The sequence below is a fragment of the Charadrius vociferus genome, unplaced genomic scaffold (assembly GCF_000708025.1).
Source record: "Charadrius vociferus isolate BGI_N301 unplaced genomic scaffold, ASM70802v2 scaffold532, whole genome shotgun sequence".
NCBI lineage: Eukaryota > Metazoa > Chordata > Aves > Charadriiformes > Charadriidae > Charadrius > Charadrius vociferus.
This window is the reverse complement of record NW_009647271.1, coordinates 225,957-242,044: the sequence shown is the minus strand read 5'-3', so window position 1 is coordinate 242,044 and position 16,088 is coordinate 225,957. Positions and strand designations below refer to the sequence as shown.

At 51.2% G+C, this 16,088-nt stretch overlaps 1 protein-coding gene across 1 annotated transcript; it reads left to right on the top strand.

Annotated features, from left to right (window-relative positions):
- Window positions 1-1,051: 1,051 nt before the first annotated feature.
- On the top strand, window positions 1,052-13,943 carry LOC104281951 (uncharacterized protein C16orf45-like). Its single transcript, XM_009880016.1, has 6 exons — window positions 1,052-1,076; window positions 3,673-3,793; window positions 9,225-9,298; window positions 12,855-12,969; window positions 13,102-13,175; window positions 13,825-13,943. The coding sequence occupies exons 1-6, from the start codon at window positions 1,052-1,054 to the stop codon at window positions 13,941-13,943; spliced, it is 528 nt and encodes a 175-aa protein (XP_009878318.1).
- Window positions 13,944-16,088: the final 2,145 nt, after the last annotated feature.

The following is a 16,088-nucleotide window of genomic DNA, read 5'->3' as shown; positions in this document are numbered from 1 at the left end:
GTTCATGGGCTTCATTTTGCAGGAGCAGTGACCTGGGACTGCTCTCCCTGTGCTTCTGCCCTGAATTAAGCAGTTCCAGGCACACGGCTCTCCCCTTAGAGCTTCATGTCTAAGCTCTTTGGTGAGCAGTTCCCTGGCATGCCTGAGGACACGTCTTGCCTGAGTGACACAGAGTGCCCATGACCCCAGCCACACCACCCAAAGGTACAGCCAAAGGCTGAGGAGCTTCCAGCTCGAGTCCTGCAGCCATTGCTCTGCTGTGTGGTGTAGACCTGTCCGCTGTCCCTATTTCACAGGAGGCTGCCGGGAAGTGTCCTACAGAAAGGTGGCTTTGGGAGAATGCATGAGGGCAGCTCGTTTTGGGCAGGGTGGTCCCAGCCACACCATATTCCCTGCCTCTGATGGGACCCACCCAGAGCTTTCTCGTGCTTGCAGGCAGCTGCCTATGGGCTAAAATTACATCCCAGCCTCCTGCCACAACAGGGGAGAGCAACCCAGCACTGCCACCTCCTCCCTTCGTGTACACAGGCGAGGATTCACCTCTCCCGTCTGGGATGGCTTCTGCTAATGAGGTTCTGAGATGAGAAGGGAGAAGAAGCGATGCTGACAGCTGGTTCAAACCCTTGCACTCACCCACGGGGAAACAGCTGGCTGATAACCTCAGCCGAATACTTGTGCCACCAGTGATCAAAGACATTCTGAGTTGTTCACCCACCCACCCAGGCCAGGAGTGAGTCCCCCTCCCCCAGACCCACCTCTGTCTTCTAGGGATCGTTAGGTTTGTCCTCAGTTAATGAAGGCTGCAGTAAGCTCCTATCTTTGTTTATTGGCGCATCTGTAATCAGCCTTGTGCTTACAGCCTATTCGCAGAAGCGACACTTAGAGCAGTGCGGCTTTTTCCTGACAGGTCTCGAGCTGCGCTGAAGTACAGCCGAACCCCAGGGAGTGGCTGCCTACAAGCACACGCCGGCTGTACCGTCTGTGCCTTCGTCTGTGTCGTTACCTGCGTGCCCCCTGTCATCTGCGGGGAGACGCTGCCTGTCCCCGGCGCATGGCCTCGGCGGTGCTGGGTGCGGGTGCGGCGAGAGGAGCTCTGGGGTGGCAGAGCAGCAGGATGCTTGGGATGAGGGACCTCGCCATCCCGGTCCCGTAGCAACCACAGTGTGGTCCCCTAGCAACCACATCCTGATCTTGTAGCAACCGCATCCCGGTCCTGTAGCAACCACAGTCCGGTCCCTTAGCAACCCCTTTCAGGCCCATAGAAACAAAGCTCCGGGAGGGTTTCGGTGCAAATTTGCAGCAGAGGCATTGAGCAAGAGCTGATGGAGGGCAGTGCATCCAACCCCACACCTTTGTCCAACCCATGTATTTGTTGGTCTGTCCTGAGCAGGCACTGGTCCCTGAGAGCATCCTGACAGTTTAGAGTGGGGGACGGTGGAGGATTCAGCAGGCTGGCGTTGGCTGAATGCGGCCTCTGTGGTGAGGGGAAGAGGGAGATAATCTCCAAGTAGTCCTCATGAGTTTGTAAGCCAGAAACAGCGGAAAACTGTTCTCCAAACCAGTCACGCTAACCCAAACCACTCACATTTCCACTATTAAACCTTTTCTGCCAGCAGCTTTGGAAACATGCCTCACTGAGAATGATTTCTCAAGCAGTTTTACATGACAGGTAGAGGACCAGTGAGTGCAGAGTGTTTTGCCTTGTGCCTTAAGGCCTCCCTGCCCTGTAACCCTCAGCACCGGCCTGGGTCCCATTTGGGATCCCCAACCGCACGCTCCAGCTCCGACATCTACGGTTCCCAGACCTTGGCTGCCCGGAAAATCCTGCTCCCGGAGCTGGTGCTCCTGGGCTGGGCTTTTCCCTCTCTCTAGATGGGGAATGTCCCTAGGCTGCCAGAAGGCCAAGTCTTGGAGAGATGTGTCCTGTGGAAATTCAAAGGAAGCAGAATATGCCCTTGATGTATGTAATTTTTAATATATTCTCATAGCCTGGCTTTGCTGTAGCTGCTGAGCCCCCTCTCCCCAACCTGTGCTGTGTGTACATCACAGGACAGCCAGATTAGCCTGCGCGTGATAAATGCGCTGCTGCGTGTCACTGATAACAAGCTGTGATGTGTCTGCGAGAGCCAGCCGAGGCTGGGAGGGGGGAGCTGGCTGTCCCTCAGCTGTCTCCATAAAACGGGCTGGGAGCCGCTGTGGGACGTGCAGGCTCGCAGGCACTGTTTGACTCAGCACAGCATCCTGGTGTAAATCAGTGTGACAGTCTTGTGCAAACCTGTGGGACATCAGAGGGACATCTGTGTGTAATCTGGGGGGCGGTGAGGGAGAGCTGGTGGTCAGAGCAACGGATTGAGGTTGCTGGGCTCTTGTCCCATCTGTCCCTGGCCTTGCCACTGTGTTCTTCTAAAATATACATTACAACCCTTTTTCCCCGCATTTTGTGGTGAGGCTCTTGCCTCTTGCCCTGAGCAAGTGACATCCCCTTTCCCTGCCTCAGTTTCCCCAAATGGGTTATAGAGATGATGCTCAGCACTCCAGAGGATGAGGAAGCCGAACTGGCCTGCTGGGTACCACAGGGGCTTTTTTCCCCTGTGTCTTCATGGGGTGTCTTCATCCAGCCTGGGATGGAAAGGGACCAGCTATGGGAGCTTCACCTCCACGACTCCTTAGGAGGCCCCTCTGTGCTATATGGGCCCAGCGTTCCATCCTGGCACATACTGGGGACGATGTTTTTAGGCCTGTTGCGACAGAGTAACAGATCATGGTTTTAAACTAAAAGAGGGTAAATTTAGAGGTGATGTAAGGAAATTTTTTACGCTGAGGGTGGTGAGACACTGGCCCAGGTTGCCCAGAGAGGTGATGGCTGCCCCATCCCTGGAAGAGTTGAAGGGCAGGTTGGATGGGGCTCTGAGCCCCATCTAGTTGAAAAACCTGATCTAGTTGAAGATGTCCCTGCTTATGGCAGGGGTTGGACTAGATGGCTTTAAAGGTCCATTCCACCCCAAACCATTCTATGATTCTATGATACTGGAGGGCAGGCTCACGTCTCTAGGCGTCTGTCCATGTGCTGGAGATCCCTGAGGCTTATGTGGGTCTGGAAAAAGGAAGAGCAGCAGTTTTTAGCTCCCTTGGCCTCTTGCTGTTCAGCAGAGGGGAAGATCCCTGGAAACTTGGGGCTTTCTCAGCAGTGGAGAGCCCAGCACAACACTGGTGTGAGCAGGGTGTGCTGCAAAGCCAGCACAAGCAGGCAAAATAATGCTCATTTGTAAGGCTCAGAGAGCTGCAAGCTCAGATGAGGTGGCCTGCTGGCCTCTGAGGTCCTCTTTCATGCAGAGACTTCATGCATATTGCATGTGTGCTTGGAGCTGCGCTCAGCCAGCCGAGCCGGCTTTGATGGTAACAGAGCTGTGAGCAGACCTGCTCCAGTGCCCAGCCTGGAGAAAGCATAAATAGAGGCAAAACACAGTCATGGGCAGTTCAATGCCCTTCCCTATGTTGGTGCCTTTCCATCTGCCCGTTGGACTGTCTCCTCTTGCAGCACCCAGCAGGGTTAGTGGTTGTGCTGGTCTGGTGTTTGCAGGGGGGTCCCCGTGACAGCCCTTTGGTCCCTGTTGTCCTCAGCACATGTTTAGCGTCTCCTGCTGGCTAACGTGGCTCCCGTTTCTTTTGCAGAGGATGAGATTGTTTCCATGGCTGACTCCACCACCACCATTGACGACATCGAAGGAGAGCTCTTCAAAATTGAGAGGATCAGGGAGATCCTGGTGAGGAGGGAGTCCGAGCTGCGGTACATGTGAGTACCTCCCACGCTGTTCCCCCTTCCCAGGGTCACCCCAGCGTCTTCTCCCTGCCTGATCAAACGTGGATCTTCCCTGGGGATGAGCAGACCTGAGGCCACTTTCCATCTCATTTTCTGCCTGGAAGCGCAGCCTCTCCCACTGCTCTGGCCTTGCTCTTAGAAGGGGTTTGAACAGGTCCCTGTTACAAAGCTGCCACCGATGCTGTGGTGATGTGAGCCAGCCTGTTTCCATGCAGACAGAGCGTATGACACGGGTTTAACTAGACTGAATGTTTCCATATTCAACCACAGGCACCCCATCTTCCCAGCGGGTCCATACTCTTCCTCGACACACCACTCTTGGGCTGGGCTTGGGAAGGGACCTGAGGTTTGGTGGCTCATTGCTGCACTCTGGAGAGATCACGTTGCCCCAGCACACAGATCTCTGGATGGTGGACAGCCACACGACCACAGTTTACTCTCCCTATATCAAAGTATTATGCATCCTCCCAGCTCCTCCTTTTCTCCTCCATCCCCTTGCTGCTGAGGGACGTCGGGACACATCTGGGGCTGGACTGGCCTTGGGGCTGGACCTCCATCGGTGCCTGATGCCTGTCTCCATGCAGCACCCTGCTCTTCACGGTCTTTGCAGCGAGATGAGGAGGGACCATTTCAATAACCAAAGCAGTTTTGGGGTAAAAATCTGTAGGCCTTTCTTATTTAAGGCAATCAAATAGTCCCTGTGTTGCAGTGGTACTAACCAGCACTTAGAGTGCTAAAGAAAATTTCCCCTGGGTATATTAGGAGATTTTATGGTCTGGGAGGAAAAGGACTGACTGGCATTCATAGTCTGGGTAGATTAAGCTTTTTAATACCTCTAAATTGCTATAGTCAGCCCAGTCCTGAGATCCCATGCTGTCAGGTCAACACAAAGCCTGGGATCTTTTGCTAGCAATGGCAAAAATCATATTTATTGGGCTGCAGCACTCCGTATGCTGCCTTCTTTAATGTGTCTGGGTCCCCGCTGGTACCTGCACTACAGGCATCACCGAAGCCCAGAAATACCTGTGTAAATCTGCTGTCTGGGGAAGCTTTGAGCTGGACGGTGGTTTAGAGGCTCAGATTTGGAGTGATGACCTCTTTGAAGCACAGTTCCCCTTGAATATATTGTTGAAAAGGATTTTTGGAAATCATAAAAAGTGTAGTTCTTAAATGCTTTCCATGGCAACCGATACCTAAATCTCACAGGTGCTGTCAAAAACTCACATCTCTTGCTTTTTCTTATCCCTTTGTTTGTTTTCTTCTTGGCTTGCCCTTGGAAAACGAAAGGAAATCACCTACAGAAACCACGTACTGGGGTGGGCACGGCTGCAGAAGTGATCACTTGGAAGTTTGGAAATGGCAGGGTTACATGTCTGAGTGGTTTGGAGAGGCCGTGGGGAGCTCAAGCATCGGAGAGCAGCAGCGGGGAGGAGCACGGCTCTGCAAGGCAGGGAAAGGCTTCCCTGGGCATCGCTGCGGCTGAGGAGGGATCCCCAGACCTGGGTTCGGCAGAACAGGGTTAAAAAGTTTGGGGACCTGGGGCTGAAAGGGGCTTTTTTTCCCAATGCGGGGAAAAAAATGTAATATTCAGGCTCGGTGGGACTGTGGGGCTGAGGGTGATGGACATCTCCACTGATGTGCTGCCAAATGGAGGAGTGACCCATCTGGTCAGTTGATAGCGATCAGTGTTTTCTTGTTGGAAATGGCAAACTAAAACGTTCCAACATTTCTGAAACATCTGTGCTGTGGAAGACGATGAAGCTCCCAATATTTCTCCTTTTATAGGGCAAAAAGAAAGGTCTGAAATTCCCGTGGGAGGTTCAGCTCTGCACCTCACCTGCTCAGAGCTCTGATCTGTGCCCCGGGGCCAGACCGGGGTTGTGTGGCTATGGCTGATGCCGCCATACGTTTTATCACCGGGGGCAGAAGTAATCATCTCAGCTGCGGCAGCAGCCTCCTGGGTGCTTGTCTTTGCAATCTCGCCCAAGTTTTATTGAAATGAGAATTTTTATTATTGCCCATTTATTATTCTCGTTATCAGTTTTTACAGAATTAAATTCCAATTTATTTTTAATAATATTTCACTTATCATTTGACTGTTTATTTTAATTTTAATAAGTGTATCGCTAGCAATCAGCCTATTGCCCATGTGTCTCGTGCAGACCTCCCCGCCGGTGCTCTTTGTACAAGCTCAGGGCTTAACCACCATAGGACTATGAGCAGGCAATGAAAGGACAAACGGACCTCCCTGTTCTCCACGTGCAGCTCCCAGACATTGACATCAGTGGACCTGCTCAGTGTGGTGTGCAAACAAATGAAGACACTGTCAGATGGAGCAAAAATCTGACAGAGCCAAGAGGAAGTCTTCTCCTCCGCCTGAGATGATCTCCTCCTACAGCAGCATCTCGCAAAATCCCTCTTCGTCAGTCTGTTTATTTTCCCTTCCCTTATTAATTTTTCTGGTGTCCTCGGTTCAGCTGACAAAGCTGCATCTTCAAGTAGCTCCAGCACATATGACTCATCCCAGAAGGGGTGGACGTCATGACTCAGTGGAAGGACCAGCAGGATTATTGAAGATGCAGACAGGGCTTTTAGTAACGCACTCTTCAAAGGGAACCAAAGGCACATCTGTTCAAGGTGGCACCCACTCAGAAGTCAATCAGGTATTACCTGTAGACACAGATCATGTGTTAGGGTTTCTCATCACTCACGACCATGGAGCTTGCTAGAAACCTCAGCTGTGCTCTTCCAGGTTGGACAATTTCCCATGTGCCCTGCAAAGTGTCCAAGGAGTCCTTCTGCATCAAAAGCTTGGACAACCTTGGGAAGCTCATGCTAAGATGCTGGGGTGCTTGCTAGGACTTAGGGGGATGTATGTTGCTTCTGTCTAGGTGCAAAACGGATTGTCTGATTCCTCACAGTCAACATTTGGTTATGCTGCTCCTCTTGGAGGCTCAGTCCAGACAGGTTGACTGCTGTGCCCTGTGGTGTTGGTGCTTATCAGCTACGTCACGAAACTGCTCAGTGAACATGATGTTTAATGGGGGCAAACGCTCCCCACCCCGTGTAGGCAAGGCACTATGCACAGGGCAGCACAGGGCCAAACTCTGTATGGACCCATCTGCTATCCAGCTGAGAGGTTTGCGCCACCAGATATTTTCCCAGCACAAACTGCTCATGGTTCAGCACCCATATCTGTTGTCTAAAACATCCAGGGCTGCGGTCACAAGTATCTAAGGTCTAGGAACACCTTAGATACAGGTGTTTCTGAGATATCAGTGGGTTAGTTGCATAAGGAAATGGTCCTGGACAGCCAGGGTGTCCGCATCTACCTCAAGGTGATGATGGGAACCCCCTTTTCACAGAATTCACAGAATTCACAGAATTGTTAGGGTTGGAAGGGACCTCTGGAGATCATCTAGTCCAACCCTTTTCTGCTGGTGGACCTACTCAGCACCATCTGAATGTGCTGCCTGACCCCAGTCCCTCTGCCATGGGGCTTCTGGTGCTGTTGCTGTCTCCAAGCTGCTGGAAGATGTGTATCAAGAGTGTGAGGACTGATGTGTCAATGAAGGAGCTGCTTCGTGGATGCACCAGTTGAGCAATTTCTGATTCTGGGGCCATGGAAGACTGTTACGCCTGGAAAATCTGGGGCTGGATTTTGGATGGAGACACTTAGACACTTTCTTCTAGCTTCAGGCCAGGTAACAGAGGTGGGAAGATGCTGGATGGTCTGGCCAGGGTGGCTCACCCGTACCAAGGTAAGCCTGGAGAAAGGAGAAAAGCATCCCAAATCCCAGCTCAACAGTCAAACCCTGATCAGGAGATTTCACGCATTGCCACAGGGTGGCACTTCATAGAGTACTGCCAATACATATCTTTGGGGGGGGCTTGTAAAAACTCTTCTTAAATGGGACCACAGTCAAAATCCCTGATGAAGGATTTGAGTTCCCAGGTACCTTAATGCCAAGGAAATGGTGCTTCACCAGCTGCTGGTTGGCTGGACTATGCCAAGGACACGTCAGAGCAGCATTAGGCTTTTCCTAATCTTCCCAGTGAAGGATTATGTGTAAGGAGCCCAGGGAGGGCTCAGAGCAGAAGGAAAAGTGTCAGATGGGTTGGTCTTGTCATGCTTTGGTTGGAGATGTGGCTGGCCAAGGTTGGCCCTAGGCTGATGCAACCTTAGAGACTGCTGGAAGGATAGACAGGGCTTGGCAGCCCTTGGGTCGCTGTGCTTATGAATTGCTGGCAGAAATCAGGAGGACTTTGAGGAAAAGAGCCTCAACAATAAAGCAAAGAGGTATCTAAAGTCAAGAGGCTGCTGGCGTGAGAGAGGTCAGGAGGTAGGGAGCATGGCCTGCAGACCAGGGGCAGCACTGCAGGCTATCGGAGTTGTGACTTGTCTCATCTTCGGTGTGTCACCTACCCAGGGTAGATCCTCAGGGATGGCTTGGTTCATGGTAGAGGGAGGTCTCAGCCGTGAGCACTGTCTGCTCTTGGGGTTTCCCTCACCTTGGGTGAGTGCATAAAACTCTTCAAACTGAAGCGCTGATGCTGCTCATGTCCAGACACCATCATTCCTCAGTCCTATCCAAGCAGGGCTTTAGCGAGGGCATAGGCATGTGATTTTTAAAAACAAATCAATAAATAAATTAAGAGTTAAGCCTTCTCTGCCAGCCCTAGTGAGCAGCAAGAGGCACTTGAGGCAGTACACCCATGGAGGGGATGAGTGTCTGTGGTGGTTCTGAGACATTATCAAACTGCCTCCAGCACAGACAGGGCCATGCATCCTCCCTCCGCTCCATCAGCAGCTGCCACTGACATTTGAGTTGAACCCGTCCTGATCGGTATCTTGCTGCTGTCGTGTGGTTTGAGCCAGAGATTCTTTCATTGCCTGCGGCTTCGGCAGGGTCCTTTCCTCCAGTTGAAATGACCTTGTTTCTCAGCGGACCCCTGCAAAGTTTGCACATCTTCCCCCTCTGTTGTGTTTCATTTTTCTACCTTTTTTCAATTCTGCAGAAAGGCAGCATGAAAATATCAGATCTTTTTATGTGGCAGCAGCTTCCATTTGTTTCTGGATTTTGCTGTTTGGGGATTATTTTGGGGGAGAAGGAGAAACACAGCTGCTATTACATGGTGGATGTGCCAGGTTTTAATAAGGCTTCATTGTCATTAGAGCAATGAATCCTTTTCTTTGCCAACAACCAGTGATACAACCCGTGTAGCTCCAACAAAAGCTGGATGAAGTGGGCTGCAGTTTCCCATGGGCAGGCAGGTAAATCTGTGCTCCCCGCCGCGGGCGCTGAGCACGTCGCCTTCCAGCGTTGGTTGAGTGTTGCTCTGGAGTTTTTGAACCTTTTCTCTCCCAATCTTTCCCTCAGTGGTTTCATTTGTCTCTTTGCAGGATGGATGACATTCAACTTTGCAAAGAAATCAGCCGGCTGAAAAAAGAGCTTCAACAACTCATAGCCCTTCCAGGTAAGGCTTTGTAAAGGTTCAGAGAGCTGCACCCTGCCGCTGCCATCAGCAGAAAGGTTTCCATGATATACAAGAAGCTCTTGAATGGCTCCCAGCCCGGGATGCTCTCAGAGACACTGCTGCTGCAGGCGGTGCGGGAGCACCAAGAAGTGTGACTTCTTGGGTCTGAGCTGAGATCTTTCTTGGGAGGTTTGCTGCTTGCTGCCGGGGAGTCCTTGTCCAGGCCTGGGCTGAAAGGCAGAGGAAACAGAAAAGGAGAAAAAACATGAGTCCTTTGAGGAAAAGGTCTCGTATAGGAGGACGGCAGGAGTTGAGTGAGGTGGCAGTGAATGCCAACACAGTGGGACCTGCCACGCACACTAAGGAGGATTCTCAAACGAGTTCAGAGGACGAGCAGGGGACGTTGTCAGACCACACCGTGGAGGGCTCCCTTTGGAGGCAGCAGGAGGGAAGATGGCCTCGAGTACATGAAAAACAGTGAAAAACATGGCTGTGGCCATGTCAGAAATGCGTGTCAGTGATGGGGCAGATGGCAACAGCTGCCAGGGAAGGGTTCCTGGTTGCCGCCAGGGTAGGATGGGTGCTAGGGGAATGTCATGCCAAAGGGGTACAGTGATGTCCCTGATTTAGGTGGATTCACCATTCAGGATATTGAAAAGAGGCAAACAGTCCAGGGGAACATATGTGAAAACTTCAGCTGGAAGGAAACGCCGCTTTTGTCCTCCTCCTTACCATGACCAGTGACCCTCCATGTGCCTGTCGCAGCCAGAGCCACCCTTGACCCTTCACAGTCCAGGAAAGGCCAAACCTCGTTTCTCTAAGTGATCCCCCTCAGCCAAAGTATTCAAACGAATGCGCACACCAAACAGCTCAGGGATGAGAACGAGCAAGAAAGGCTTCCCCACAAGCTGGTCCATCACTGGTCATAAGGCTGTGCCTTCTCCTAGGACATCCTCATTCCGCCCCACTAAGGACTTTATGTGTATTTTCGGAACCGGATGGGAGACGTATCCCTGCTTATTTGTACCCATCCAAGCATTAAGATCTGGATCACCGCAAGTATCTCTCTGAAGATGCTGCACTCACCGAGAGCAATGAATGTGTTGCAGGGGGCGATGTCTGGATGCAGACAAGGGAGCAGCTGTGCACATCTGTTTCCCAGAGCAGCAGCTCAGCTCATCAGTTCTTTACCCAAGGTTATCTCAAAGCCAAGGGTGGTAGGAAACCTTGACCCTTCCTAATGCCGTAGTTCCGCTATGCTGTGTGTGTTTGTGAATCACCAGCACACAGTTAGAGCCCAACTGCTGCTTAATATGCAGGTCTTGATGAGTTTAACACAGCCTGGCTGCATCCAGAGGGAGGTTCAGGCAGGGGAGGGGAGGATTCTGCCATAAAAACAGGAGCTGCTTGCAAAACGTAGACCCAAATCTCATGTGGGCTTTTAATTCAAACACCTAGTTCATAAAACAAGATGACCTAAATGATGGTTCAGGACCAGAGGTAAACGGGGCCTTTTCTGAAGCGTGAGAAATGTGGCTGGATTTCCTTCATCTGCTTTGGTCTTTCGTTTCTATCCTTTTCAGCATTTCCAGATTCAGCTGAGAGCAGAAATGCTGTTTGCATCAGGGATGCTCTTTTTGTCTTCTTTATAACTTGGCTCAAATCAGGCTCTGCTGGAAAAATCCTGCAAATCGTTGGTCTTGTGAGACTATAGCAGCAGCTCATTCGTAAAAATGGGCGTTGAACTTTGGTTCGGATAAAGATTCAAACACGTCAGTGCTTACTCAGAGCTCAGCCAGACCTGTGGCTTGAAATCTCACCAGACTGAGGTGCCTTTAATAATTCAGAGAGATATTGTGGTCATGATGGACTCTGACATCAGCAAGTCGGAAAAAAAAAAAAGGTGCAGTGTTTACACAGCAGGTATGTTAACTCTGACATGCTCTAGCTCAGGAATGCAGATTGTTAATTAACTCCAAAGAGCCGGTAGGTATGTGTACAGCCTGACGTTTCTGATTTGTATGACATCCAGGTGACACTGTAAAGAGCTCCTGTTCCCACCAGGCGGGTGGGAGCTGCTGCACAGAGTCAGTGCCCACGGCCTGGCGACTTTGCATTAACTCCTCATGGTAGAAGACCAACAGCTGTGGCCCAGACCTCAGTCCAGATCAGCTTTCTCTGCCAGGAAGCTCGAGCTCACTCCCTGCACAAGACCACAACTTCAGGAGAAACCTTTGTTTGCTGGGGATATTTCTAACAACATGATGATTATGAGAAGTTCCTCCTACTCAGACCCCTGCAGTGGCACCTCTGATCAATATATAGCAGACTTTAAACTACAAATCAATACATAGTTTAGGTAACTGCTGAGACCCAGCCTGCAGGGTTTGCTCCATACAGTGAATTTCACTGCGTTTTTATTTAGCTGAAGGAAGACTGGAGATTGATCCATCCTGTGCTGGATTGATTTTGGAGCTGGATGCTGAATTCAGAAATGGTATTAAATAGTTGCAGCGCAGACAGTCATAGTTTCCACCTAAGGTAGCTCTCCATTTATGTTTAACACTCCTTAGCCCTATCTCTATCATCTTCATGTATCCCACTTACCATCATTTATATAAGTCATGACTTCATAGTCATGTGGGAGTTTTCAGGTCTTCACTAACTCACTGCCCGACTGTGGCACCAGTGGGTCCCACCGTGCTCAAGGTAGGTCACTCTAAGGGTTCAGGTGACAACCCAGGATAACACATTCAAAATAGCCTGGCAGACACTTGCGGTCATCCTTGTTGCTGGAGCGGGAATGGGGCTGTCAGTGGTTTGAAAGTCAGATGTAGATGATGAGATCACTGGGACCGTGTTCAGCAAGGGAATAAAGCTAGAAAACCCAGTGGATTGTATTGGTTTTCATGTCTCTGTATGTATGGGATAAATGGTGGTGTGAGGTGTTCCCAAGGCATCTGAGATTGTTGATAATTCCCTACGCACCTGAACCCCTGGCTGGTTTCTCAGCCACATGGAGGACCTGGCTTAGAGGTCTCTGGACCCCTACCCAGCTCAGGGCCAAGCTGAGACTGGTTGGATGTACTGGCATGGGAAATGCAGGTTAAGCACATCTTGACGAAAGGATGACATCTGAGTCTGACATTTCTGAGCTCGTTGAGACCCAGTACACAGCCTCTTCAGCAGTGCAGGGTGAAGACTGCAGGGGAGCTGTGGTCATCTTCCACCAGAGCAGTCACCTTGTTGAAGGGCACTTCTGCTCTGCAATGCTCAGAGTTGCATCTTGCAGTGCTCAGCCCCATGAAATTTTTGGCGAGAAACTGAATATTCGAAATTCGATGACACCAGAGCAGTCTCCTCCCAGCCAGGGTGGCTTGGGATGAGGTTTTTGCTTATTTAGTAGCCTGTGTCTGGATCCAGGTGCTTACTTTGGGTTGGCTTTTACCCCGACCCTCACACCCCCTCCCAGGTCAAGCAGAAGCAGAGCAAGCTTGGCCTTGGCATGGGTAGGATTGCCACTGTTGATGTGTTAACTGTGTTCCTTGTGCTGCAGAGAATGAGAAGTCCAATGAGGAGAAGCAGAGGGAAGAGGAGCTGGTACAACAGATACACAAGCTTGTGGAAACGCGGGATTTCCTGGTGGACGATGTGGAGTTTGAGAGGCTCAGGTAGTTGGGTACAATTAATTCCTTGCACTGTGGAGAGTGCAGTCTGTCCTCTGATCTGTGTCATGCCTTGCCAGATGGTCCTGAATGCCTTGCTGCTCCTTTCCTGAGTGCTAACCAATTTCTTTTTCACAGGGAAAGGGAAGAAGACAAGGAAATGGCAGAGTTCCTGCAAAGTAAGCTCTCCAAAAGCTACCTCCAGAAAGCAAGTAGGTGGTTGATGGGGTTTATTCCTTGCATTGAACCTCCCTGGCAGTTTCTCCCCTTTCCTAAGGACTCTATACCCAAGATTTTTTTGCTCTGCATGGGGCTAGCTTACTTGGAGGCCATCTGTTGCTGGAGGAGGGTGTGGGGAAATGGCAACTGGGTCCTGCTGGTGCTTGAGATCCCATTGTGGAAACATCCCGAATTGGTACAGATGTTACGCTTCCATTTCCCTCCTGGCATTTCCCAGCCAGCATGTCCTATGAGAATGTGGATGGGTAGGTGTCTTTTTATGGTTGATGTACTTAATCTGACCCTTTCCAACCAGCTCCTTGCATTTCATCACGCCACTAGCTAAGGTCACAAGTTGTGGTATCCATCCAGTCCTCCTTTCTTCATGGCCTCTGATGTCTACCCTCTTCCCTGTGCCTCCATCATTGCTGGAGGAACACCTCCCCAGTGCAGTGGGAGGCATTTCCAGCCCAGGGTCCCTGTGCCTGTAGCACACATGGTGATGTGTCTCCTGGATGCAGAAGCTCATGCCCAGCTGTGGGTCAGAAGAGGGTCAGCATATTAGCCCTGAAAGGAGCTCTAAGAAGAAGCGATGGGCCTGTGCTCTTGTCACTAGGCAGACACTGATTCCTCTTTCCGTAGCTCCTGTCAAAGAGAAGAAAATGACTTCCAGGGGGCAGCAAACCTCTGCACCATACGTGACCAAAACGGGCCTCACCCTGCTCAAGGAGTGCTGTGGCTTCACCTGCTCCATCATGTAGGCCAGCCCCCAGCTCTTCTGCACAGGACATGACCATGGTAGTGTACACGTCCTGGGAAGCTGAGCCGGGAAAGAGGGGCTTCCTTGGTGTGCTGAAACAGCCAAGTGTGGGGGGGGGGCGGTCTGGGACATGCACAGCTCCTGGTGCTGCAGGTCTGGGGTGTGAGGGACCACCAGGCTGCAGCCCTGCTCTGGGGGACTGCCATTGGAGAAAAGTGCTGGAGCCCCACCGAGTCCTTAGGGAGGGTCTGAAAGGGAAGCAGCAGTGGTTGTGGCTGGGAGGAGGACGAGGGGATGGAGGGAGTTGTGTGAAGGGGGAAGAGAGATGGAGGGCAGGGAGGAGCGGGGCCAGGCACACTGCGTACCCCAGGCACCAAGGCTTCTCCTTCTAACAGGAGGGAGCTGTCGATGTACCACTGCTGTGCACACCTGGTGCTCATAGAGTTATACCACCAATGCCTTTGTCTTCTCGTAGCATCTCTGAAAACCTAAGAAGCCATCATGCCTTTCTGTCCTTGAGGGTCCTCACGTGCCTTCTCGCTGACCCTCCCACCTGCTCCTTTTGGCAGGTTGCAGTTAAATCAGTGGCATCTGCTGACAGCCACAGGTGCCCAACAGTAAAGTGATGCGCCCATTATTTTTAAAACAGAGTTTACTAAGGGCCAGGCTGTGTCAGTTGTGCAGGACCATCCTCTGGCTGCCGAGGGGCAACCAGACACATCCCTGTCCATTTGCCCGTGGTTCAGGGCATAAATCCATTCCAAACATTGTCACTTTGTGGAAGTCTCAGGGAGCGGCAGACCCACAGAGAGGTGCTTCTTGCCAATGCAGCCTGGTGTGGACTTCCCCACTTTATCCCAGGAGCAGGCTGAAGTGACCAGGCTCACAGAGGTGGATGGTTGCATCCCCACTGGACCGGCTCTGCCTGACTAAAGCTGCCTCCCTACTCTTATGCCTATGCATGAGACTGCTCCACAGCACATGCTGCCAAAATTGGTGTCTGTGGGGTACAGACAGGTCAAGCAAGTCCTGAACAGTTTGGTGTGGGATGGAGAAAAGCCTGAACTGGTGATAACTGGGGAGATGAGCTCACTCCTGCTAGAGTGTGGTGAGGACACAGGTGAAGCAAATCACATCTGAGATGAAGTTATGTCTATAAGGATGTGTTTTAATACAGTTGAAGTGAAATTCTGGTCTCCAGCACCACAAATCTGAGTCTAGACCTTAAAGCTCAACACAGAGCAGTGACAAGGAGGTGAAACCACCCACCCACTGAGCGGGAGAAACCACCCACCTTCCTCCATGCCTGGCGTTCACTCTGTAGGTGATGAGCATGGCCAAAGTTGAGTGCTAGGTCCTGACTGACAGCATGTGTGACAAGCACTGTGTAAGAGGAAGATGATGGTAATGGAGGTTTAGTGGGTTGTAGTCTCTGTGGGAGGATACATCTCATCCTTAATATGGCTGGAGACTTCCATTGTAGCAGGTGGCCTGACACCCAAGAGTTAGCCTCATTGTCATTAGGCACTCTATAAAGTGGGGTTGGCTCTCTAGCCAACTGGAGAAGGGAGGCACCAAGGAGATCCCATGGTTGCAATCCATGGTTTCCTATCTCTTGCCTTTCCTCCCTAGGTCTCCAGCCAGAGTCCGCAATCTGCTCTCCTCCGAGAGTTTCAACTTCCCAACATTGTTCATGCTTCCCACTGCGGCACCACCACTGAAGAGACTTCCCAAGCAGGCTGGTGCAAGCTTGAATGATGGCATGTGTCCTTGGTGCCACGTCAATGGCCGTCTCCTCCATGACATCAACAAACACCGAGTTCCACCTGAGCTCAGCTTGGAAGAGGTGTGTGCAGCAGCGGCAGGCGAGTCCATGACAAAAAGGACCGGTACAGTCCTTCACCTGGACAGAGTAATAAAAAAAGCACTGGGAACTAAAGTTTGGAGAACATTGGGCTCCACCATCCAAGACATGCTGTGGCCACAGCTGATGTCTCATACTTAGCTTTGTGCCACCTTGTGAGTCTCTATGGGATGGTTCCTAAAGACTCTTGGTGGGGAATATCTCTGTTCTGGGTTTCATTGTGCTTGCACCAGTTCTACTGCAAGGTGCTCTATGGCTCTGGGTAGAGCTGAGCAGAGTGTG

What these genes read in the sequence shown, in the direction of transcription:
- LOC104281951 (XM_009880016.1), top strand. Translation starts at nt 1,052, where the DNA reads ATGGCCTCGGCGGTGCTGGGTGCGG. An exon ending in GAGTCCGAGCTGCGGTACAT is followed by an intron (nt 3,794 to 9,224) that starts GTGAGTACCTCC and finishes GTCTCTTTGCAG; the next exon opens with GATGGATGACATTCAACTTT. An exon ending in ACAACTCATAGCCCTTCCAG is followed by an intron (nt 9,299 to 12,854) that starts GTAAGGCTTTGT and finishes CTTGTGCTGCAG; the next exon opens with AGAATGAGAAGTCCAATGAG.